Below are 26,447 nucleotides of genomic sequence, written 5' to 3'. Positions count from 1 at the left end.
AAAATCTAAACCTGGCAATTAAGATAGAATACTACGTGGCATTTTTTATGGCAACTTTTATGACACTAAGTGGGGGACATAGTTCGAATGGAGAATCAAAGGCTTTCTTAAAAAGAAACAAATGAGACAAAACACAGCAATAAGCAAAAACAAGAATAGTAAATATATACTTATGTATATATTATAGTATATATATTATATATACAATTTACTATATATACTATATATAACTAGTTATATATTTACTATATTATATGTATATTACTATATATAGTATACTATATAAAATATATCCTATACTATATAGTTGTGTATATATATATATATATATATAGGTGTTTAGGCATACAGTAATACTAAACCAAAAGAATGAACCTTTTCAGTCTTTTAATTTTTACAAGGAAACTGAAGATCAGTTTTAATTTCATGATCTATGATTCACAGGAAGTTAAAAAAAAAACTACTCCTTGCTAACACTAGTTTAAATCTAACACCCTTTCCACGATGTCATATTTTACTATTTTTGTTTGTTCAAATTTGGGGAAAGTTAGGAGTCCTGGTTATTTGATGTTATGTCTGCATATTGGTCTATGTAACCTTCATAAACAACCAATGATCAGGGAATTGGCTCTGTTGGCTTTGCAAACTATTATTTTTCCTTAAAATTTCTTACTTTTTAATTAAGTAAATGAATCACTTATTTTTTGGTTGGTTGGTTGGTATTTAAAATTTTTTTGTTTGAGTATGGTTGGCCCACAATGTTACATAAGTGTCAGGTGTACAATTTAGTGATTCATCATCACTATAGGTTATGCTGTGCTACCACAAGTATAGTTACCATCTGTCACCATACAAGGCTATGATGATATTATTATATATTTCCCCTACTGTGCCTTTTAGTCCCATGATAATTCATTCCATAACTGGAAGCCTGGATCTCCACTCCCCTTCACCCATTTTGCTCATCCTCCCCCACCGCCATCTCTCTGGCTACCATCAGTTTGTTCTCTGTATTTATAGGTCTGATTCTGCTCCTTATTTGTTTATTTATTTGTTTCTTGTGTTTTTAAGGTAATGAATCATTTATTCAATGTAAGGAATCTTGAAACAGGTAAAACAGAACATACCAAATTATCTTCAAGCAGGAGAAAAAGCAAGTTATTTTGGTCAAGCATAAATATGATGATAGTATTCAGTTCATTGGATTCAAGATGTGGTTCATTAGACTCTAATCATTTCTTTACAGATGGACCAGTCATCAATTTAACTTATATTCTGGAATGTTTTCCAGGTAAAGTGAATATCACTGTAGTTGCTGAGTCCAGACAAAGTAGTGCCTGCCCAAAAGAAGCAACTGAGCAGCAGAATCTAAACTGGAAAGATACTGTGGTCAAAAGTCTGTTGGTAGAGGTATGTGCATACAAAAGTATCAAGCACTTCCAGGTAAAGAAATAAGTTAAATATGTAAAGACATTCTTCTTGAATAAACTTGATTGACTACAGTTACTTTTGACACAATACATAACATTTTATATGAAATAAAACAGCAATAAAATTCATCCTTTCTTTAATTAATATCTGACCCCAAGATAGTAAAACTTAACACTCAAAAAAGGTTTGATGATATTTTCCTTCTCCTGAATCATGTTTCCTGTTGCTCTTCCCTTCCCTTTTTAAACCAGCTCTCAAATCCAAGACAGATCTATTTGTCCTACACTCCCATGTAGTTCTCATCACCCTCAAAAAGAATTAACACTGGTCAGTGCGTAATTCTCATGTTGCCTCTTGGTCTGTCCCTACCCTGCAAAACAAGTTCATTTGTCTATTAGAGATGCTAGACAGGATCAGAAGAGTGGAGATTGTCCCACAATGACATCAAAGTTATCTCTGTCTGAACTGTGGGAACACAAGGACTAAAGTGGGTACTGTACAGTGATCTTCAAATTTAAACAAAAGGGAGCAACAAATGGATTATCTCCCAGGGACAAATATGTGCCAACCGTGCCTATCTGAGCTGAGGCTTGATAACGTTTCCTACATAGAAGGTGACCCAGACTCATTTTGTGCTTGTTGTTTACTCTTTGACAGCCTGAAGGTATTGAAAAAGAAATGACCCAAAGTTTCCTTATCTGTACAAAAGGTAAGAGGATCCTTTAAGTGGTCAGATTGGTCCCAAAGAAAATTTATCAACAGAGTCAACTTATTTCCTCTCCTTCCACGTTGGTTCCCTTGCCATATTGAGTCATTTCAGTGATTACATTTTAAGGATCTAATGGAGGATTACTTCATTTCATGCCTTATCTTCATTGTATAATTTTGGCTAACAAAAAGTATGAGCGGTTTTTTGTTTTTTTGTTTTTTTTAGTTCACCTATGACATTGGTCTGCCACAGCCTATTTTTCCCATCTTATATGTTTTTGGTTCCTCTTGTCATGTGATCGTGGCACAGTATTGGACAGAGGAAGGTCATGATTATGCCCTTTGTACTCTTGGGATAAAGCAACTGAGAGCTACATCACTGTCCCTCCATCACCTGCTTTGTGGCCATCTTGTTGATGATGATCTGATTTTAGTGGGAGTCTCCAAGCTTCACCTTTTGTGTGTGCTATTTTATATGTCACAGTCAGTAGTTTTTTGCATTTTTTTGATACATAGAAGTTTAGGCATTAATCTAATGGAAGATAAGGGCCATTATCCAATACATACATATATATACCATTTTCTGTATGTACCATGATTTTAAACTAGATCAGAGATGTCAGTTTTATCTTTTCTAACAAGCAACTTGCAAAATAAAAGTAAATAATGGAATCTACTTCCTAATATATTGGTCCCACAGATCAGCTGCTACAGTTTATAAAAGAAAATTATCACATTATCTTTATCGATATTTTCTTTCTAGGAACCAAAGCCTCCAAACAGGTAGTTTTGGACTTGCCAAACAATGTAGTAGAAGGATCAGCCAGGGCCTTTGTCACTGTCGTTGGTAAGTTCGTTAAATTTTGTCTTTCGTGATGCTTTGAAAATTTTGATTGAGATCATCTTTAAAAAATAATAATCCTTAAAATAACATGATGGAGAAATTTTTCTAAAGTATTAGCTGGAGGGAAGTACTGTTGAAGGTTCATCCTCTATGCTTGTTTCCATGTGGGATCTAAAGGAATTACAGTACCATTTTCAAGTCTATGTCCCAGGAAACACTTGTTTCAAGTCTATGTCCCAGGAAACACTTGTTTCTAAATGACTGGCATTTAGAAAACAAAGCCTCCTGTTATATAGCTCATTCTTCTGAAATATTAAATTCCCTTTTGAAGAATCAGAATAAATTCTGCTTGTTAAAGATGGTGGGAATTTCCTCAGTAACAGAAAAATATCATTTTATAAGAGGTAAACTTTTTTCTAGCATTAACACTTCTTTAGGAGTGATGGATTACAGTTTATAATCCACAGGGTCAGTTTCTTGAAGAACAAGCAAGCAAACAAACAAACACACATTCTAACTTCCTCTTCTCTCTGGTAATGAGATCTTCAGAAATATTTTTCATACCAGAAACTCCTTTAACTTCACCTTTCATGCCTATCTTCTCTTTAGAATTACCTCATGAAAACTTTCCTTGTTTCCACCTTTTAAGTACAATTTAAAGTATTTCCTACATCCACTATGTGTCTTTTATCCACAGTTATTAATGCTGAGATGCCAACTTATAAGCAGTAGTAACCTTCTGCTTTTCTTATTTTTAGGGGATATCTTAGGACTTGCTATGCAAAATCTGGAGAATCTTCTCCAAATGCCCTATGGATGTGGAGAGCAGAATATTGCCCTACTAGCATCAGATACCTATGTCCTTGACTATCTGAAATCTACTCAACAGTTGACAGAGGAAGTTAAATCTAAGGCTTTCTTTTTCTTGTCTAACGGTGAGACCATTTAAGTTATTTCTGTCCATAATAAATAAAATTAATTGTTACTAATACTATGATGTCATAAAGCTCTTACTGTGATATATTATCATGGGTAGGGGACAGTGGATCTGAACTCTGAACTGGGATGCTCTGAGTCCAAACTAGTCTTTTTTTTTTAATTCAGTATCTGTGTGGTCATATAGCTTCTCAATTCAAAACAATAACATCTCAAATTATAAGTCTATTTTTTTAATCTGAATATTTTGCCAAGTTACCTTGTTCATTGCTGTTTTTCCTAATAGTAGCTATAAATAGTTCATTTATCAGCTTCCGTTTGTTTGTTCAGTTGTGTTCCATTGCAATGGAGTGATTGGATTTGTATATAGAAAAAGGATGTATAAATCTTGTAAAATACGATATCAAGGGATGTCTGGGTGGCTCAGGGATTGAGTGTCTGCCTTTGGCTCAGGTCATGATCCTGGGGTCCTGGTGTGAAATCCCGCACTGGGCTTTCCTCAGGGAGCCCGCTTCTCCCTCTACCTATGTCTCTACCTCTCTCTCTGTGTTTCTCATAAAAAAATAAATCTTAAAATCTGAAAAAAAAATGCTATGAAGAAAAGACCCAAGGGTATAATTTCTTCAGGTTTTCTTTTCAGAAAGATAACACAAAAGAAAATTAACCTTAAGGAAAAGGTATTAAACAATTAGTTAAGTGCCTATAATTACATATATATATATTTATAGTCACATGTAATATCTTGTCATAAAACCCCAGAAAGTAAAATTTACTTTTTCTCACTATGAGTAGAGACTCTGAGTTTCAGAAATTAAAGTTGATCAATCTAATAATTTATGTCTAAAACCCAAACACAGGGCTTGTACTATGCCATTTTTTTCTTCTAATTTTCTTAGATTAAAAAAATAATTTCCTGATTTTTTACTTTAGGTTATCAAAAACAGTTGTCTTTCAAAAACTTTGATGGTTCATATAGTGTTTTTTGGCAGAAGAATCAGAAAGGAAGCATATGGTAAAGTATTTTCTTGAAAAAAAATTTATCTTGAATTATATAGGAGTGATCTGAGGAGGGCTTGTGAGGGTCTGAGGGAGTTGAGTTTGGTAGGATTGGGAAGCAAAATGGGTTTCAAAGTGAATTTACAGAGATGAATCAGAGAACCTAAAGTGTTTGATTATTCTAATTCTAATGCAACCATACACCTGGAGTGCCATGGCAATTTGTCAAGGAGTCTGATCATTCACTGACAATCTCCTGTACTTCCACAATCTAACCTTGTGGAAAGTGACACAGGCTGATCTGCACTTCTCAGAGACCTGTGTAGAGTTAGGAGAAAGGAAAGCAAAACTAGAAAGCTCAAGGGGCACCTAGGTGGCCTAGTTAAGCATCCAACTCTAGATTTTGGCCCAGGTCATGATCTCAGGGTCTTGAGATCAAGCCCCATGTTGAGGTCTCCTTCTCCCCCGCCTCTCCCCACCCTTCCTTCTCTGACTCTCTCCCTCTAAAACAAACAAACAAACAAACAAACAAACAAAACTAGAAGCATCTGATTATACCCCCTTCATCTCCATGTATAGATAATCTAATGAACCATAAAGCAAGAACTTTGTCTGTAAACATGCTGAAAATGACCTACACTTCTTCTTTACATATTGATTTTCATAACATTTTACTGATCAAAAGGAAAAAATGCACTATCAGTAAAGATTCTTTGCAGTTAACATTAGCCAAATTAGATGCATCTGTTATCCAAAGGGAACAATGGTAAGTGAATCTGTAGAGTAGATGACATTTCTTTCTTACCTAACTTTTGTCTAACTAGTGATTTGCATTACAGGCTCAGTGCCCTTACTTTTAAGACATTAGAGAGAATGAAGGAATATGTTTACATTGATGAACACATTCAAAGAGAGACTTTAATCTGGCTTTCAAGCAAACAGAACATAAATGGCTGCTTTGAAAGTGATGGCAAGGTTTTCAACAATGCCTGGGAGGTAAGAAATGAACACAATCAGGCTCTCCTTGCCCCCTTTGCATTGCCTATCTTTCCTACCTCTGATCTAATTAATCTGGAACAGGGATGTTTTCTGGTGAATATTACCCTTCTGAATCTGCCAGGCATAGCATCATTCTACTACATACTTGTTTACCCCATCTAGACTTAACTCCTCATGAATCTGCTGTTTGCTTCACTGTCTTTTGTTCTTCCATAGAACTAGTTTCCTTCAGTGTATAAACTGAAAACAGGAGAGAAGGAAGAAAAATCTGGGAAGATAGCATTCATAAATTTGGAGCCAGACAATATGTAAAGGATCCTAATCAGGATCCTTGATTAGGGAATTTATTCCTATTATGGATAGCAAGAAAATTCAGGAAACATATCTGGGAATTTACAGCTGAATTTCAGTGAAACACTCTCCCAATACCTTCTCAAGTCAAAGCATAAAGACCTCGCTTGCCTTAGGTCAAAATTCAAATGATATGAACTATGTCCTTAATGGTACCTACTCCCTATCCATATTTAGGTAAATTGCTAGAAATTTTCCCTTCTGATTTCCTTTCTTTGCAGATAGGTGTCCACTTCCATTCCATCCCCTGTGTCTTTTATTCTCCTAATCTTTGTATTTTCCTCTGGAAACAACTCCTCTGATCATGATACTTTAACATGACCTACTATCACCTGAAATATTCTGGGCTTTCCTGCTGTATCCTTCTTAATCACCATTCCTGTTCTTGGATTTGGGAATGTAAAGCTAATCAACTTCAAGATATGGACAAATGGCCACTCTGTGTGGTATGCAATTTTAATGCAAATGGTTTTCAGATTGCTATACTTTTTGTAGTGTAGAAAAATGTCTTTAAATTATTCCAAATCTATTCTTCACAACAGTAGCTCCCTGGTAGAGAAGAGCCCTTGTTCTCATGTAAAAAATGAGAATTTTTCATGTTCTCTTCTAAAACATCTCTACATTTTTCTCCTTAGTGAATTCATTACTGACTACTGCTTCAGTTTGTCTGATCTTACCCAATCCCTCTTCCATAATTGTGTGTTTGTGTGTGCGTGCACGCACACACGCGTGCGTATCAAATTGGAAAAGAGTAAGAAGCAGCGAAAAAATAAAAACCTATACTGTAGAGGAATGGTAATAGAACTTATTATAATTTAAATGGATTCCTGCATCTTATTTTAGTGTTTGCTTCTACAGTTATTTGTACCTTGAAAACTGAGCTCCTCAGATATTCATTTTCTGTAGAAGAAAGAGGTCATATTTTTGCTTAGAGAAAAAAAGAGGTTTATGCTAGATCAGTGGATCTCCAGTGCCAGCTGAATACTGTTTTGTTTGTATTAGTATCTTTAGAGCTCCATACAGCTCCCTCTGTCTTATTCTTGACTTTTTGAATCAGAATCTATGGTGTGAATGCTGATTTACTTAATGCTTAAGTTCCCCACTGCATTTCTATTCACTGTCAGCTTACAAATTGCATAACTTATACATGCTTTTCTGATTTTATCCTCTAAGATTCTATGAGGGGACACCTGGATGGCTCAGTCAGTTAAGCGTCTGCTTCAGCTTAGGTCATGAATCCAGAGTCCTGGGATTGAGTCCCATGCTGGGCTCCATGTTCAGAGAGGTCTCTCTCTCCTTCTGCCCCTCCTCCCTGCTTATGCTGTCTCCCTTACTTCCTCTCTCTCTCCCTCTCAAATAAATAAATAAAATCTTTAAAAAAAAAAATAGAAATCTATGAGACCTAACTATTGTTACTTCTCAGGATACTTTTCCAGAAAGGTTCAGGCACCTTCCCAGAAACTTTCTCTCCAAGCAGCAGAAATTCTTTGCTTGCGTTTCCAAATTAACAACAAATAGAGTAAAATAGAGCCATAGAAATTGCTTGGAATTCATACTCAAGATTAGGGCATAAATAGATGTGTATTATGTTTTAATGTACTTGAGATTAATGGTATTTTTTATTTCATTACTGTAATAAATCTTGATGGATTCTTATTCAGCATAGTTATTAACCATTTAATTTTAAAATTACATTTAAGATGATTTTATGAATAAGAGTATTTGTTCTACTGTTTTTTTCATACTTAGTTTCACTCCAGAAGAATAGCTTTTTTTATGGCCTACTGTCCTCTGATTAATTATTCCTTTGTGTTTAGGGTGGAGAAGAAGAGAACATTTTATTCACTGCATATGTTGTTGGAGCCTTCCTTGAAGCTGGACTCAATTTCACTGTATGGCTTCCCATCATCCTTGAATTCCAGTCACTTAAATGCACATTAATTATGGATTCAGAGTGATCTGAAATTCTCAGACTGAATGAAACATCAAGAGAGCATTTAATTCATTACCACCCCTTAAATGAATACTGCTCAAAGATTTTTTGATTCGTAGAAACTGGTGATGAGCACTCTTGAGTTTTTCTATAGGGAGAATACACAACTGCACACATACACAAGCTTTTCATACCATTTTGGGTATTGAAATAACTTCTGAAGTTTGGCCATGAATTTCAGGTGAAGAACCCCTATTCTATGTATAGGCATAACTTAATATTCTATTTGTCTAACCAATTCAGTGTGTAAACATTTTCAACTTAAGCATGATTCATATTGGCTACACTCCATCTCAAATTCAGATTATCTGACTCAAAAATCTATTTCTGAACTAAGATAGCAGGAATTTTCTGAGTCATTAGAATATGTCAAAAATCATCTTTAGAAATATAAACCTCTATTTTAGATATTAGAGTAAAATATCTTAGATCTAAAAATAAATTCATATGCTTTGCCACATAGAAGAAGTACATATTATCAATTAAAATATTACTGAGGAGATATAAAACTACTATTTTCATATTATGTATATTTTATTTCCCAAATACTAATGTTGCCATTAAAAATGAATTTTAACAATTTTATAAAGTATAATACATGTGTACATATGAATAGGTTTTTATGTAAAATATACCTCAAGGATATACTATATAAAGAATGATTATTTTAAATATTCAGCAAGCTTATGAAGTATTCTGATATATTTTTAAAATATATTATCCCTCTCCTTAACTAGTTTCCTGCTCTACGAAATGGACTCTTTTGCCTAGAGGAGGCACTGGAAGATGGTGTCACCAATGGCTATATCCATGCAATTCTAGCTTATGCTTTTGCATTAGCTGAAAGAGAGAAGCAAGTGGAATCCTTACTCCAGATCCTCGATCAATCTGCTACCAAAACAAGTAAATATTATTATTCACTTTTACTAATGGGGATGACCTTGAGAATAAAGCAATGAAACTTACTTAGCAACCATATAGGAACCCTGTCTTCACTGATATGTTTCTATTTCTCTTCTGGGGTTTCTCAATGGCCCCTTTATCTCTGAAGAACATTACATATTTTCTACTTCCTTCTTTCTCCTTTCAACTAGTTTCTTTTCAAATGAGTGAAATAAAGGAAATCAAGCATTGTGATCATGCCATAGACCAAAAGTACTGTTTGTGGGATTTAATCACATACCACTTTTAACCTTAGGAAGTTGCTATTGGAGGCTTATTAGTGTGATAGGACCTCCATAACAAAATACCACAGACCAGGTTCCTTAAACAACAGAAATATATTTTCTCACAGTTCTGGAGGCCAGGTGTCCAAGATCAAGGTGTCAACAGGTGTGGTTTCTTCTAAAGTCTTTCTCTTTGGCTTATATTTGGACATCTTCTTCTGTCTATACACGGCCTTTCCTGCCTATCTGGTGTCCCTTTTGTGTGTTCAAATTCCTCTTCTTATTGGAACACCAGTCATACTGGATTAGGGCCCACCCAAATAGTTTCATTTTAACTGAATCACCCCCTTTTAAAGGCCTTATCTCCAAATACAGTCATAATCTGAGGTACTAGAGATTAGGACTTGAAATGTGAATTTGAAGGGGACTCATTTCAGCCCATAGCAGAGGCCAGGAATGGAATTTGCACTGTTCTTATGAGTAATTAATGGTGTTTATAGGGACTGTGTGAAAATTCTTCCTTTTCCTCAGATAATGTGATATATTGGGAAAGGGCAAAGAAACCCAAGACAGACACATCCCCATCCGTTATTCCTCATGCACCTTCTGCTGAGACCGAGAAGACTTGTTACGTGCTGTTGGCTGTTCTTTCCAAGAAAACTCCTGACCTCACCTATGCGAGTAGGATTGTGCAATGGCTTGCCCAACAGATGAATTCGCATGGGGGCTTCTCTTCCACTCAGGTGATTGATTGTTCTCGATAATAATAACAATATGTGTAACACAAAAGATACTACTTTTCAATAATCTAGATAGCAAAGGTAATCATAGAAAATGCTTTCTGAGATGAAGAATATTCGATATTATGTATTCTATTATTAGTCAACAACTATTTATTGGGCTGTTCTTGTGTAACAGACACTCTAGGAAGAACTCTCTATTGGTATAAATGAATAAACTAAAGTCTCTTTTCAAGGAATTTATGACTAATTTCTCCTTTCACGTATACAGTAGAAGTAGAATACAGGTCTAGAAGAGATTGTTGTCATAAGCACTAGAGTCTTGATGATAAGTTAGATATCCAATGATACTATATATCAACCAGGAAAAAAATATTTCCCTCTGTTTCTGTGATATATACATTGTGAAAAACAATGAAAGGAATGAGTAACAGAAGAAATGGGTATAAAAAGAATAGTGGTTTGTGTCTTAACGGAAAAAAAATTAAAATTGAAAGAAATGCAGTTTCATTCCCTCAAAGGAAAGCTTTACTTCTCACCTTACTTTCTTTACTGTAGTCTTACTTTCTGAATAAAACCATATTAGTGTATCTCACAACATCCTTTTCTGATTCTGAATACTTTCTTCAAAGATCAATGGGCATAAGCATTATCCAAGGTAACCAAAATACTTAGCAAATGGACATAATGGAAATATCATATGATAATATAAGTAATATTATATTATGTGAATTTTTATAAAAGATTTGGCACTATTTTCAATGCAGAGATTACACTTTGTAAAATCCTTGGACTACTAAAATCTGAATTTGTTGAGGAAGACTAAATGACAACAATTGCATAGCAAATGTATTTTTCTTTTTATTTCTTTCTTTTTTTTTTTTTTTTTTTGCAAATGTATTTTTCTATTGTTTAGGATTTGGTTCTTGGTGTTCTGTTGACCTGTCATAGGAATATTTTTATGAATCGACTTAAAGTTAATGGCCAAATGATGACTAATATGGCATCATAACAAGCTGAGATCTTTGCTTCTACTGTTCTTTGCAGGACACTGCTGTCTGTCTTCTTGCTATAACCCACTATATGAAGTTCACCCTCTCTAATGATCAAAACACTGTCACCTTAAGCGGTGAAGAATCCAATGAGATGTTCCAGGTCAACGGTGACAATCGCTTACTGGTCCAGCGTTCTGAACTAACAAAAGCACATGGACAATACACACTAGATGTGGAAGGACAAGGTTGTGCATTTATCCAGGTAATAGAAATCTACCTGAGACAAAGATAAATATTTTCCAGTTAAAGAGCTAGACTATCCTTTCGGTTACAGATGGAGTGTTATTTTGCCATTGTGTATTTCCATTATTATCTCTGTTCTTTCTCTCATTGATATTTTCTATTCAATAGTTGAAAATGCAAGTTATTTTACAAAAAGATACTCTTAAGCATAGCTAGATAACTGAGGTTTCTTGAAGAACATCGCTGTTAGAAAGCATTCTGATGTTTCCATTATGTCAAGATTATTTGTTTATGTAAAGATTCTTGGGTCTACTGAAACCTGGGTAATTACATTTTGCCTTATTCCCTAATGATAAAAATGTAAAAAAAAAAAGTGCAGTAATAATGAAAATAGAGAAAAAATAAGTCCTTCAGTTCTTACTACAGGATATATGAATGGATTGTCTTCTGATTTGGCATTCTTTCTAGGTTACCCTGAGGAATAATGTACTATTACCTAAAAAAGCATCTGGATTTTCCCTTTCCTTGGAAATAATCAAGAAAAACTCTTCAGATACATTTCAGAGATATTTTGACCTGATAGTAACCCTCAAGTAAGTGTTCCATTTTGTTATCAACTCCTGGGTTAGAGAGATCCTGAGTAATAGATTAAAAAATAATTGTTTTTTTTTAAAAAGTAATTGTTTTAAATACTAGCAAAATAAATATTAATGATGGTGACCACAATGAGTTCATATGTTGGTGGTGACATTTCTATAGCATAGTCTCTTTCTAGCTCTGTGTGTACATCACAGTGCAGTGCTTATGCAAGTGAGAATTGTACTTTAGGCAAGTATGAATTTGAAAGCTTCTGCATCACTGATATTCCAGAAATGCCTCCGGTGTTTCATGTTTATGGAAGTACCGTTGGATTTGGACAATGGAGGTGCCAAAGACAGGCACAGGTGGGCCAGCATGAGAAAACTTATGGATGCTTATTCTCTAACTGTGTAGAGCAATTATTTTAGATTTTTATTTTTTGGAGTAGATAAAATAATTTTCCTGAGTTAAAATATAATTTATAGGTGCCAGAGAGTTTTAGTCCTCATTAATACATGGAGAAACATTGAATACAATTCATTTGGGGGATTTTTCTTAGGATTTCCAAATGAAATCTTTTAAACATCAGAGCTAAGATAAGAACTGCATACACCATGGAACTCTCAATTTTGTGTCCCAACAATGCTATCCAGAGTTAGGGACATAATCTACATGACTTGGGGACATGGTTACTCTAAATTTCTACCAACACCTTGCTTTCTAAACAAAGATATCCTTTAAGTATTATGCAAATCTGAAGCTAAAATAAGTATATGTGATATAAACTTATCAGCTTTGTTTATAAGCTATGACTTTGAGGCCCCGAGGAAGCTTAAAAGAGATTGGGGAGATTTCAGGTCCAGATAATTCACTCTTTATCCCAATTTATATGTCCCTTGTCTTTCTAATTGTTCCTATTCTCAGATGTTTGAGAATCACTTTCTTTAGGTGTTCCCTCTTCAGTTTTTTACCTTTGCTCCAGATATATAGCCAGTTGGTATCTATGTATCCACCATCCTTGCCATAAGATAGGTCACTTTTTTAGGCTATTGTCTAAACTTGTGTTGTTTTTAAATTTCAGGTATACTGGAATTCACAATAACTCCAATATGGTCCTTGTTGATGTAAAAATGCTGTCAGGATTTACTCCAGTCATGGCATCCATTGAGAAGGTAAATAATAGAAGACTACACTTTCAGTCCAGAAAAAGAAATTGTGTATAGATACAATAATTTGTTAGCCAAACAAAGTCATGTAATTCTTCCTTTACATAAATATACTCAAAGTTCATTTTTATTTTTGCTATAACACTGGAGAAACAAGTATTCTTAATTTGAAGCAATTGGCAGTCATTTTTCCCATAGGTCATAATACAATTATACAATTCTTTGTTCTTTATTTAGTCCCTACTTGTGTTTATAAAAAATATCATGGCACAGACAACATCCATAATATAGAAACCTGAAAACTGGTTAAGTAAAAAGCAAGAAAATATTCAATACTAGAGGTATTCTTTAATATTTTAATCTCCATCCCTCCCTGCCAATTTCTATAAAGCTTGAAAACAATGGCCAAGTGATGAAGACTGAAGTCAAGAATGACCATGTTCTTTTCTACTTGGAAACTGTAAGTTGAGTAATAATTTTTTTCCCCATGGCTTTCTTTTCTTTTCCGAATGTCCTTGGATGCTTGTATTTTATTCATATGTAAATGAATACATCCAGTTGACCCTTGATCAACACAGGTTTGAACTGCATGGGTCCACTCACACAGGACTTCTTTTTTATAAATGCAGTACAAAACTGTAAATATATTCTCTCTTCCTTATTATTTTTTAATGACATCTTCTTTAGCTTGCTTTGTTGTAAGAATACAGTATATAACACATATAACCTACAAAATATGTCTTGTTTATGTTATTGGTAAGGTCCACAGTAAGCTATTAGTAGTTCAGTTTTTGGAGAGTCAAAACTTATATCAGATTTTCAACTATGCAGGGGGTTGATGCCCCTACAGAGGGTCAGCTGTATATATGACAGAGTTAGTCAAAAAATATGGGACATTAAAGATGATCAGTGCTCTTCAATCCCACTGATAATCTATCTTCTCCCCACTAACTCTAACATTGTTTTATATATGCTTTTGCTACTTGACTAGGTGACTCTCAAGTCAGAACTATCATTTCCCTGTTTTTCATTCCTCACAGCATCGAACATGGTATGGTTACAGAGCAGATGTATAATTCTTTTATAGTTTGGCTTGAACTCCAACAAAGGCTAGCAAGAGTTTTAGAGTCATCCCTTCTATGTGTACATCATGACCATTCACACCTGCATTACCCTAATGCTTTCAATTAGATTTCTTGGACCTCAATATAAGAAATGGAACTTAAAATTTCATATAATTTAATATCATTTAACTCATTATTTTGTCATTATGTAAGATCCTGCTACCCTAGATCTATTTAATTAAGTAAATAATGAACTCCCAGAGATAATTTGTTCTGTGATTTTCTTTTTTTTTTTTTTTAAATATTTATTTATTTATGTATGATAGTCACAGAGAGAGAGAGAGAGGCAGAGACAAAGGCAGAGGGAGAAGCAGGCTCCATGCACCGGGAGCCCGATGTGGGATTCAATCCCGGGTCTCCAGGATCACACCCTGGGCCAAAGGCAGGCGCTAAACCGCTGCGCCACCCAGGGATCCCTGTGATTTCCTTTTTTTGCTGATGTATTTATACCTAATGTATTTATAATTTGTGTCTTTGTGTGATGCAGACCTGACATATTTATAATTTGCATCTTTACAGGTTTTTGGGACAGCAAACCACTTTACTTTCAGTGTTGAGCAAACCAACCTTGTGTCCAACATTCAGCCAGCCCCAGTTATGGTCTATGATTATTATGAAAAAGGTAGGCAAGCAATGCCTATGTCCTAAAGCTACTGACTTCCTGAGCCTCTACATTTTCCAAAATCATCCTCCGTCATCAAAGACTAAATGATGACTGCTTTTACTTTATATATTGATTTTTTTTCTCCCTACTATATATTTTGTCTGGGCCATTTTCCAGTTACCAGAGTTTTTCAATGCCTAGAATCCTTTTGATGTGAGAGGGCTCCTCTTTAACTTGAGATACATGCTGAGCTTTAAGATATCTTTGTTGTTATTTTTGTCGTTGTCAATGCCAAGAATTACATTTCATGCTACCTTTATGGACATTGATTTGAGAAGGGGAGGGGGCAATATTTTGAAACGTTATAGGAAAGTCTTGATAGATTAATTTCCAAAACAATTATTAAGATGTATAAAGACCCTAAAAATTTTCCCTGGAAGGTCAATGCTATTAGTTTCTCATTAAATGTCATACAAAGTCTGTCAAGTATTTGAATTCCTGCTCTATCATTTACTAATTGAATGTACTTCATTAAATACCTTAAGCTTAAATATGATATTTTTGGATTTAGAAATTGGAGAAGTGATTGATTGTCTTGTAAAATTTTTGGAAAGATTAGTCCTGATGTACCTATATTGTCTGACATAATCTGGTTATAGAAAGTTGGAGATTTAAGATGGGTGAACTTACTCTTTATTTTCCAGATGAATATGCCCTTGTTTCTTACAACATCAATAGTGTTTCAGCTTCCCAGTAAGACAAAACAAAGCCCAGGAAGAGGTAAGAAAATTACAAATATTGAAAACATTGAAACCATTGAAAATACATCTGGTACTAAAAGGAAAACCTAAAAAAAAAAATACAATGGATGAAGCAAAGAGAAGTCTGTGGTATATCACAGAGTTTGAATAGTTTATGTGTTCTAGATGCGTATTATGATAGTCATTAAGATTTTATTTTCTTCAAAATAGCTTTAAAGAATTTACAACTATATGGGACACCTGGGTGGCTCAGTTGGTTAAGTGTCTGGCTTTGGCTCAGGTCATGATCTCAGTTTCCTGGGATCGAGGCCCATATCAGGCTTTCTGCTCATCGGGGAGTCTGCTTCTTCTTATGTGCCCTCCCTCTCTCCATCTTTCTCTCTCTCAAATAAATAAATAAAATCTTTTTAAAAAAAGAATTTACAAAAAAAAAAAAGAATTTACAACTATATATGTGACTTTTACCGATGTCTCATTTTTAAAAATCACTCATCTTTGTTTTATAAAATCAATAGGTCATTAAATACATATGTACCTATATTTATACATATTCACATATATATATGTATGTGTGTGTTTGTGTATGTGTGTATATATGTATGTTTTCTTAGCTATATATATATACACACACACACATAGTTATGCATCGTTTAAACTCTGTTTTTATATCCCAGGTGGAAAGCTATTTACTATGAACTAACTCATTCTTCTGTATCAAACCTGGAAGAAAACCATGAACGACCTCCTGTACTGAGTATACTGCAATCTGCCATGACTTCTTATCAGATTTTATTTCACTATTATTCCATAAAATGCTCTCATTTCTCATCTGAGTCTGTGATTTTCTTTTCTTTCCGTATATTATACAGAATTTTCATCCTAGAAAACTCAAGATTTTCTTTGAAGACAACTCTCATAATTTGCTTTATTGTCATCAATTCTAAATCTAAGCTTTTAGACATTGTGATGTACATAATATGGAATCCTCCAACATACAGAGAAAAAGAGAGAAAGCCAGGGTCAGTGGACATGAGGGAAAGAGACTAAGTTGCAGAGGACTTCATTTGAGCTCAAGGAAATAAACACATGCAACACAAAAACAAAGACAAGGGATCCCTGGGTGGCGCAGCGGTTTGGCGCCTGCATTTGGCCCAGGGCACCATCCCGGAGACCCGGGATCGAATCCCACATCGGGCTCCCGGTGCATGGAGCCTGCTTCTCCCTCTGCCTGTGTCTCTGCCTCTCTCTCTCTCTCTCTGTGACTATCATAAATAAAAAAAAATAAAAAAATAAAAAAAAAAAAAAACAAAGACAAAACACACAGACTCTTCTCCATGAAAGATCATCAAAGAATGGGGGAAAAATACTAAGGAAGTCATAAATGAATTGATGGATTTATTGAGTTTCCACACATGATTGAAAGGGTAATCCAAGGGCATTTTATCTTTTAAGATTTTATTTATTTATTTATGAGAGACACAGAGACATAGGCAGAGGGAGCAGCAGGCTCCCTATAAGGAGCCCAATGTGGGACTCGATCCTAAATCCTGGGATCATGGCCTGAGCTGAAGGCAGACGCTCAACCGCTGAACCACCCACGCGTCCCAAGGGAATTTTATCTTTTTAAAAAGCATTTTTATTGTACTAATTTTGTCACTTATTACTGAAAAGCAACATTCAATGTCTATCCTTTGCTCAACCTAACACTACTGATAAAGCAATAAATTAATATTGAGAAAACAGAGGCAGGAAGAAATTGGAGAAAATAAGGATAGAAATGAAAACAATTTCTCTACTGACTTCTCTACAGGCTTCTAACCCTGCTGAGAATACTGCTACAGGCAAGAAAAAGATACAGATTAGTTCTCCAGCTGTAGGGTTAAAAAAATTGGAAACAGTGTTCTGTCATCAGTGCCCCACAAATTAAAAATACAGTGTTTTAATAGATGATGATTAGACTTACTTATTTTTGTCTTTCTGCCCAGTGTCTACTGCTTATAGTGCCCACGTTATAACTTGGCCCTTAATAAATGTTTATTAATAGATTTATCATAGATAAACTGCTGGTGTCAATCTATATCTGGTGCTATAAAAGTTTATTTCATTGTGTTAAGAATTTTTTTATGCCTTCTCAGTTTTCTTATTTTATCAAAACTTGGCACATCAGATGTGTATATATGACATCAGTATTCATAGTTTTTAAAAACACCCTAGGCTCTATACATACTCAAGAGTTTCACTCAAGGAAAATATGACTCTTCTAGTACATTTTATGCTAAAGGTTCAAGTAAAATGAAGGGAATTTACTTTGTGGTAAATAATGTCTTTTTGTGGGAATTTTTTTTTTTTTTGCCTAAGTAAATAATTCTAAATCCCCATTTTACTTAGCATATATTCAATAGTTAGTCTGCTGGTATAATAAAATTGTTTTTCAAATTCTAAGCAGCCAAAGAGGTTATGGGGAGGCCTGCTACCAGCTATGCTTCAAGGCACAGATAAAGTTTAGAATTTAATGTTTATACTTGCAAAATTTCTTGGTAAGTATGAAAGATGACAGGGAACTGGGATCTAAATATATTCTAAAGAATAAGACTATTAATGAACAATATAGCTCTGTTACTTGCCCCTTGCATTGAAACCTCTTTCTGGTTTATATTGGACAGACAACCAAAATCATTTCCTTGGTCTACATTTGAATATAAAATAGGACATACCGGATGTTCTAGTTTAGAGTGTTGAATGGGAAATGCCAAGTTTCAATGTGACTGTGTGTGTTTCTGTGTACACGTGTGTATTTAAGAAGGGATTTTTAGTAAACTAGACCGCCATGGACTATTTCATGGAGGATGATGTATAGCTCTGATCTAGATGAGGCTCGTGTTATCCAAGTATCACATGACACTTGCCCCTCTTGCCCCTCTATACCAAAGTACTTGGACAACAGGAATAATTCATTCCATCTCTCATGTTTTTATGTAGTCATCACATCCTTTTTGCATTTTGAAATAAGTTAGGTATACATTTAACAAGTACATGAAATACCAAGCCCTAACATCCTCTTTACTGTCTCCTAGAAATCTCATCCTTTTTATCCTCCTCCTCTTTCTATCAGCTTTTTCCCTTTTATCTCTTTTCTTAGGTCTCATGCTCTTTTTCCTTTTATTGTTTTATTTTTCTTCCATCATCACTTAACAATTTGGTTCCTCCCTCTCCACAGTATGTACATTTCCTTCTCACTATCCAGATACTTATTGATCTTCTTTTCTCAGCTCCACTTTCTCTTACCAAACATTAAATAATATTTTTCATCATGATTCTAGCAAGTCTTTTTCTCTTCTCACTATACACACTAAAAATCCTACAAAATTAAAATTTATGTCTGATTCCCACATATATGCTTCTCTATCTACTTTCCAGCCTCCATGAATCCCACTGTCTATTGTACATTAGTCAAATGTCCCACAGACACCTCAATAATATCCATCATTTACCCCTAAACCAGGTTCTTTTACTGAGATACCCTATCTCAGTGTGTGACAATATCATCACTAAAGAATTATCTAAGTATCTCACCTCGTCCCTCACATTCTACTCATTCACTGTTGATAATGGACCAGTGTTCACCTACCAAATGAATAACTCATTGATCCGTTTCCTTTTATCCATACTGCCATGCTGTTTTAGTTCAGACCATCAGTCTTGAGTGCCTATATGCACCAAAAACCTCTTCTGGACAGTCAGGCTATATCGGTAAATGAAAATAGTAAGAAATGGCTATCCTTGTGGAGCTTACATTTCAATGGGAGAGATATACAATACATGTAATATAATCAAACAATAAATGTAAGCATAAAAGCAACATAGATAAGCAAAATTTAAGAAATTGGAAGGTGGTAAGTGTTGTTGGAAAATAAAAACTGTAGAGATGGGTAAGAGGATCCAGAATGTCCAGGGAGATGGGACGAGGAGAAGGATTGAAATACTAGGTAGATTTACGTTCAACCTCATTGAAGCAGTGACATTTGAGCAAAGATTTGAAGGAGGTGAGGAAGTTAACTGCATAGATGTCTGAGACAGTGAGAAAAACTAGAAAAACAGAAATTTGTGTTTAGCTCTGGCCTCGGGCAGGATACTTTTGGATGAATTATAACTATTAAGCCAATCACATTATCACAGTTCCCACTGAAAGGGAGTGGTGTCTGGGGTCTAGGTTCCCTAGAATATAGACTCTGAGGTGAAGATTTGTGGGTAGGGAGTTTGACTAAAGAGGGCTTTAAAGAATAACACCAGTGGAGGATAAAAGAATCTGGATTATACAGAGAGAAGAGTTGAGCTGTGATGAATCCCAATAAAAATCTCAGACCATTGAGCTCTTTGGTGCTAGAATGGGTCTTTAGAATTCTCCCATCTTAAGGTGAGGGAGCTAGGTCTTTATAGCATCAAAGCACCCATTATGGGATACCTTAAGGGGATGAAAAGTCTCTCTTATACTGAGGGAGACTTTCAGAGCTGAATTCATCTGAGAGCCAACAGCCACCAACATTTCTAGCAGCTGGGATTATGAGTATTTCTGCCATAGAGAATATCTAAAGGACACACCACAGATCACTACTTTGGTCTAGCACTGAGATATAAGAAACAAATCTAAGGACCTATACAAGGATGTCTCCTGGTACAGCATCTGGAATGACTTTGATCCTTGGTAGAAAAGGAGAGAAAGGAGAGAGAGAGAGAGGTATTCAGGAGATTCGGGAGAAGAAAACTCTTTTTCTGCTGACCCTCTTCTTTAAGACTGAGATATTATTGGGAATGCATAATGTTTGCTACTGTAGAAGCCAAGCTGTCACTAAAGAGGCAAAAAAAATACTGACCCACCAAGTGGCAGAGAAGAAAGAATGAAAGAAATGCCTTGAGGGCATTGGTAAGCTGCTGAACCAGTGCCAATACCACCTTCCTCAGAATTTGTGCCAGAAGAGATAAATGTTTGATATTTTTAAGCTCGGCATTCTGTTACATACAGCTCTTAAAGATTTTCTCATCTTTTTTTTCCAATTCTTTGCCTTTTTTTTTCCTATCATATTTTTATATAGAACTTGTAATGTCTCCTTTTTAAAGTTCTTTCTAGATTACTAACCCCAGGGAAATCATTTTGAAGAGGGGCTAGTACACGTGCTGATTGACATGAACCCCCCTATTGTTCACAGTAATGTTCTCCACAATGAGAATTTGGCGGGGGGGAGGGCTGTGCATGCATGCATATGTATGATATCTTGATAGGGACTTTTCCAGGGTTTTCTAAGTGTCAGGCACTTTAAATATATTAATTTCTTTAATCCCCACAACAAGCCTATAAAATATTGTTATTATTATTCTTGTTTATGGACAAAGAAAGAGAAACACAGGGAATTCAAGTAACTTATTCAAGGTCTTTCCTCTGTTAAGAACTAGGATCCAAACACTGGCTTTCAGACTCTAGAGACTTTGCACTATAACTGCTTTGCAAAGGAAGGAAAATTCTATACACAAATCACATACTAATACTGAAAAGACGAGTTGAGTAAATGTGTTTTCCTATGGGCTACAATAAAAGTAGAACTTTATTCGTGTAAAGAGGTTGCATTTATTACAAACCATTCCCAGCGTGGTGCATTCATTCCCAGTCACACTCTGCCTTAAAGACTAAGTATGCCTCCACTGGCAAAAAGATTGTGGAAATTTTTATAACTTGCTAGAGAAACTTTGATGCCAAAATCAAAACAAGTTTACAGACACCTTATTATTTTCTGTAACAGTACCTCAGAAGAGAACACTGTGAGCTTGCTACCCTTGACAGGGCCCCACCCCAGGCACATACTCTGTGGGTCTTCACACAAAGAGAGGTCTGAAAGAAGAACACAGATGAGCATTGCTTACCATCTACTGCATGAAATATCAGCCTACTGAGGTTACGGGTAGAATTCTCGTCATGAACAGGTTCTACAGAGCGCAGGACAAGGTCTCATTTGTTACATGACTCGTGACTTGTACTAATTTCCTGGCAGATTTCTTTAAGTCCTTTAGCCTCTACCCTAACACTGAATGTTATGCAAAGTAATGATAGTTAAAGTTGGCAAAATGGTTAGGGAACTTCCCAGAGGTTTCATATTTTATTTTTTTAAGATTTTATTTATTTATTCATGAGAGACACAGAGAGAGAGAGAGAGAGAGAGAGGCAGAGGGAGAAGCAGGCTCCATGTAGGGAGCCCAACGTGGGACTCAATCCTGGGTCTCCAGGATCACGCCTTGGGCTGAAGGCGGCGCTAAACCGCTGAGACACCCAGGCTGCCCTTTTTTTTTTTAAGATTGAAGTTTCATATTGTAATGTTAAAAATTATAGATACCACCTGAGGAGCTGTACTTTAAAGAAAATGAAGCAAGAAAGGAAGGACAGAAGAGAAGTTACACTTCAAAACTAACTTTGGAACTGAGAATATATTTTCACTAAGATGGGAAATATAATTTCCTCTTTCTTATTTTGACTTTTCATGAGTATTTATTACCTACTTACTTTTTATTAGTATATATTGCCTATATACTTTTCAATCATTTTTCTATGTAGACAAGAGTAACTGGATATAAAATGTCTTTGTGTATTAAATATATGAATATATTGAAATAAAAGCACACTATCAATAACTGCAATATATTCATAAATATACAGACTTGGACTTACATCTTCATTATATTTCATTTGACTATTACTGGACTCATTCTCTTGATTTTATAAAGGAAGCCACTGCTCTTTTGAAAACATTTACCATAAAGGAAATTCCAAGATACATTTTAGACTAGAGCAATGACCTTGAAAATAGATTTTGTTTGGAATTCTTTATTATTATCTATAAGGAAGCCTTATTCCAACATTGCACATTTATTCTTCATGATGAAATAAATCTCTGCTTTACAGGATGAAAAAAATGTACACTGGAATGTATGTGAATAGAAAAAGGCGAATTTCCCATATGTTGGAAGTGTGACATCAATTTTGCCTGATGAAAAACCCAAGCTGAGAATCAGAAGCAACTGTTCAGCATTCCCTATTGAAATGGCATTCTTATTCATTGAATTTATCCCAAAAACATTGTGTGTGTGTCTGTATTTTTGTGTGCATACATATTTCTGTTATTGTTACCATTTCACATTTAAATTTCACATTTAAACAGCTAGATAACTATACCAAATTTAGAGAGTGTATTTGGGAGATACACACACGCACATGTGTATGTGCACACATACACATACAATGGCTACTCTGCAAAATTCACTTTGGAGGTCCCAGGAGGACACCTCAAAACAAGAAGCAATCATAGTCTCAGTCAGATGCAACTGAATTACAATCAGAGGCGAGTATAAGTAGATTAAGAGAATCATTCTCTGAGTATCATAATTCCATGGAAAAAGAAAATAAACCATAATTCCAAACATAAGTCCCAGATAGAAAATTATAAGGGTAGATACTACAAATTTTTGTTGCTAATTGGCAATCTAGAGAATTCTCATATGGGGAAGTCTCTTTAGTTAGCTTAAAGGTAGATATATATTTATTTATCAGAGGGGTATTCAAATATTTAATAATTATGATTGTCTCTGCCAAATCAGGTCAGATTACATGTACATGTGTAAATATAAATTCAATTCACCTTACTAAAAGGAAGTGTCTTGCAAATTTTTCCTTTCCTTCAACAAACTTAAATGTTTATAGTAATTACCGTGTATTTTAAAAATTCCTCATGTTGACTTTCCTCTAATTGATGTTAGATTTAAAGCATCCAAATTACAATATATTAATAAAGTCTTAGAAAACATTTGATTTCCAGCTATGTCCCACAGCTGGTATGATTTATATTCTGCATTTTAATTAATAAAAATGTTCTAAATGTAAGTACCCTTTCAGAGTCACACTTTGGAGGAAGTGTTATGACAAAGGGCAAAGAAATGCTAAGGAATGGAAACACATGAAGAGCAGTAGATTTTTGTTGTTGCTTTTCATAAGGGATAACATAAATGCTCACCAATCTGAAACTGCTTCCTATGTGTGATGGAGAGAAGTATTAGGTTAAAGACATGGTCTTAGTCAACTAAGTGGAACCAATTTTCTTTAGATTTGGCCCAAATCCTCAAAGTAAAGAAATACACAACATGAGGCTGTCTTTTTAGAAAGAGGTGAGTGAAACTATAACAAGAAGAAAACACAAGTTAATGCCTCCTTAAGTTTACCATACCCTATGTCAGCCTTGTAAAAGAAAAAGGTAAACAATTCAGCCAGCAAAATTGAATTTATTCAAAAATAGCAGAGGAGTCACAATTCGACACAAACAAATTATGGTGAACCAGAGGCAAATCCAGAGAACAAATGAGGACAGCATCATTTTATAGAGGAAAGGGGGAAGTTGGGAGGAGTTGTTTTGAGCAAAAGTTTATTGAAGGAAAATGAGAGTTTGAAGCAGTGGTAGCTTCTCACTGGCTGCAGACAAGGGCACCTTGTTGTTGCTGCTAAAAGAAAACTATCCTTCTTCCTGCCGGCCAAGCTGTGACAAGTGTACATGCATAAAAGCCCTCTTTTCTTGGCTTGCCAATTGCAATTTTTTAAAAAGATTTATTTATTTATTTGGGGGTTGGGGACAAAGGGTGAGAGAGAATCCTAAGCAGGCTCCACATCCAGTGCGGAGCCTGACATAGGGCTCCATCCCACAACCCTGAGATCATGACCTGAACTGAAACCAAGAGGCAGATGCCCAACTGACCGAGCTATTCAGACACCCCTACTAACTGCAATTTTGAGTTAGGTTTCCTTAACATGTTTTCACATCTGAACACTAGATGTGATTGACTTTAGTCCTTTTTATTATCTGGAATGTGCAACAGTGGGAACCCAGCAAAAGACACTTTTGGTTGGAGATGTGTATCTTTCCCTATTAAAGGAATAGTGTAATGTAATGTACACCATGATGACTGCTGCATAGTGCATTTGAAAGTTGTCAAGCAAATCTTAAGAGCTCTCATTATGAGAAAAAATATATTTTTTCTTTTTTTATATTTATATGAGATAATGAATGTTAATAAAACAATGTGGTAATCATTTCATAATATATGTAAGTCAAATTATTATACTGTACATCTTAAACTTATACTGGGCTGTATGTCAATTACATCCTAATAAAACTAAAAAAAAGTGCTTCAGACACGTCATAAGGTGGGTTCAGTGAATAGGAAGAAGTTCTCTTTCCTGCTAGAATTAAACTCTTATGCTTTACTCCCTAAGAAATGCTTAGTTGGGAGCTGGGGCAAAATTCTATGCAAAACCTAAAGCTGATGAAGAGCTATAAGTAACTCAGAAGGTGCTTGCATTTGTTAAATATTTAAAATAGTGTTAGCATTTATTAAGGGCTCATAATAGTCTCACTATTAGAAAGTTAACCATGAATAAAACATACCAGCGGTGCCTCTGAGATTCTGACAGCCATGTGCAGATGTAACATAAAAGAAAACATTTACATGGGAACATGATACTCTGTAATAGAGATATATATTTGAGTTATTATAGAAGTCTAAAGTACCAACTACTTCCATTGGAGATTCGTGAAGGTTTAAAGTGAACCATGAAGGAGAAGAAACAGAGCTGCAGAAAGCAAGTCATGGAGAGACATTCTACAGGATGTAGCACATACACAAACACAGAGAGACAGAGTGTGTGGCTCACATAAGAAATTGCTTGTGTTTTCATAGAAATTAGCAAAGTACATCTGTAAGGAAGTGGATGGTGCTAAAGTGGAGTATGGACCATTAAAGAGTTTTTAAACAGGACATAATATCATTAATTTGCATTTTAGGGGGGAAAAAAGTTGATTTATTGGTGGAATAAAATGATTTCCCACTGTCTTCAGTAAAGGGGCAATATTAGAGGCAGAGCCCAGCAGAAGAAATCCTTTGGGCTGCATGAGATCACAGCAGTCCTAAGATTGTCTTCTGAGAGTTTCTTGTTTAGTCAAATGCCCAGAGTAACACAAAATAATGGGCAATAGTCTTGGAAAGGGAAAGGAGCAAATACATTGTAAAAATGGGGTAATGCGGGCAGTCCTGGTTGCCAGTGGTTTAGCACTGCCTTCGGCCTGGGGTATGATCCTGGAGACCCGGGATCCAGTCCCACATCAGGCTCCCTGCATGGGGCCTGCTTCTCCCTCTCCCTGTGTCTCTGCCTCTCTCTCTCTCTCTCTCTCTCTCTCTGTCTCTCATGAATAAATAAAATCTTTTTTTAAAAAATGGGTAATGCTTCAGTGTCCTGTCAGGATACCTTTATTTCACAGATCACTAGGCCTTGTAAGGCTTACCTCACTCCACTTAACCACATCCTTACTCATTTCCCAAATGGTGAATGCTAAAGTGATCTATCTCCTGGAAGTGGAAATTCTCTTAAGCTTCTAAGGCAAATTGTCCTACTACTTTCCTGAATTCGACCTACCAAGGAACATAAAGAGATGTACCTTGAAAAAGTAATGGGGGGGCGGGGCAGGAAGCACATCTAGATTCATATGTGACCACCACCTATCTGCCTTTTTATATTTATACATTTATCTCTCCCTCTTCCTCTTTGAAATTACAGAAGATATAACATCAATCCACACTGAAAATTGTACAGGCAGTTCTTGATGGCTAAGTTATTGCAAATTTAGCCATTTAAAACTCTTTATGAGAAGATCCATAAATCATCCAGATACGTTTTTTAACTTTATGTTTTCCAGTTTCACATTTGGCATTTATCACATATAGAAATA

At 35.3% G+C, this 26,447-nt stretch overlaps 1 protein-coding gene across 2 annotated transcripts in view; it reads left to right on the top strand.

The window, feature by feature from the left end:
* Nucleotides 1-24,754, top strand: part of LOC611455 (ovostatin homolog 2-like) — a 53,809-nt gene extending 29,055 nt beyond the window's left edge. Inside the window, exons 21-36 of one of the 2 annotated variants that reach the window (XM_038576750.1) lie at nt 1,292-1,410; nt 2,089-2,140; nt 2,903-2,986; nt 3,742-3,918; nt 4,850-4,931; nt 5,755-5,911; nt 8,083-8,157; nt 8,996-9,161; nt 9,956-10,167; nt 11,212-11,421; nt 11,871-11,995; nt 13,063-13,153; nt 13,539-13,607; nt 14,791-14,893; nt 15,580-15,655; nt 22,583-24,754. In XM_038576750.1, coding sequence (XP_038432678.1) covers nt 1,292-1,410; nt 2,089-2,140; nt 2,903-2,986; nt 3,742-3,918; nt 4,850-4,931; nt 5,755-5,911; nt 8,083-8,157; nt 8,996-9,161; nt 9,956-10,167; nt 11,212-11,421; nt 11,871-11,995; nt 13,063-13,153; nt 13,539-13,607; nt 14,791-14,893; nt 15,580-15,632 — 1,775 coding nt within the window. In that variant the 3' untranslated portion in view covers nt 15,633-15,655; nt 22,583-24,754. Of the gene's footprint in view, nt 1-1,291; nt 1,411-2,088; nt 2,141-2,902; nt 2,987-3,741; nt 3,919-4,849; nt 4,932-5,754; nt 5,912-8,082; nt 8,158-8,995; nt 9,162-9,955; nt 10,168-11,211; nt 11,422-11,870; nt 11,996-13,062; nt 13,154-13,538; nt 13,608-14,790; nt 14,894-15,579; nt 15,656-16,310; nt 16,470-22,582 lie in introns of those variants that run through there. The other variant, XM_038576751.1, reaches the window with a different exon arrangement.
* The last annotated feature ends 1,693 nt before the right edge of the window (nt 24,755-26,447 follow it).

This window comes from Canis lupus, chromosome 27 (genome assembly GCF_011100685.1).
Source record: "Canis lupus familiaris isolate Mischka breed German Shepherd chromosome 27, alternate assembly UU_Cfam_GSD_1.0, whole genome shotgun sequence".
NCBI classification, from domain to species: Eukaryota; Metazoa; Chordata; class Mammalia; order Carnivora; family Canidae; genus Canis; species Canis lupus.
Note: the sequence above shows the minus strand (reverse complement) of the source record. Positions and strands in the feature narration are given on the sequence as shown.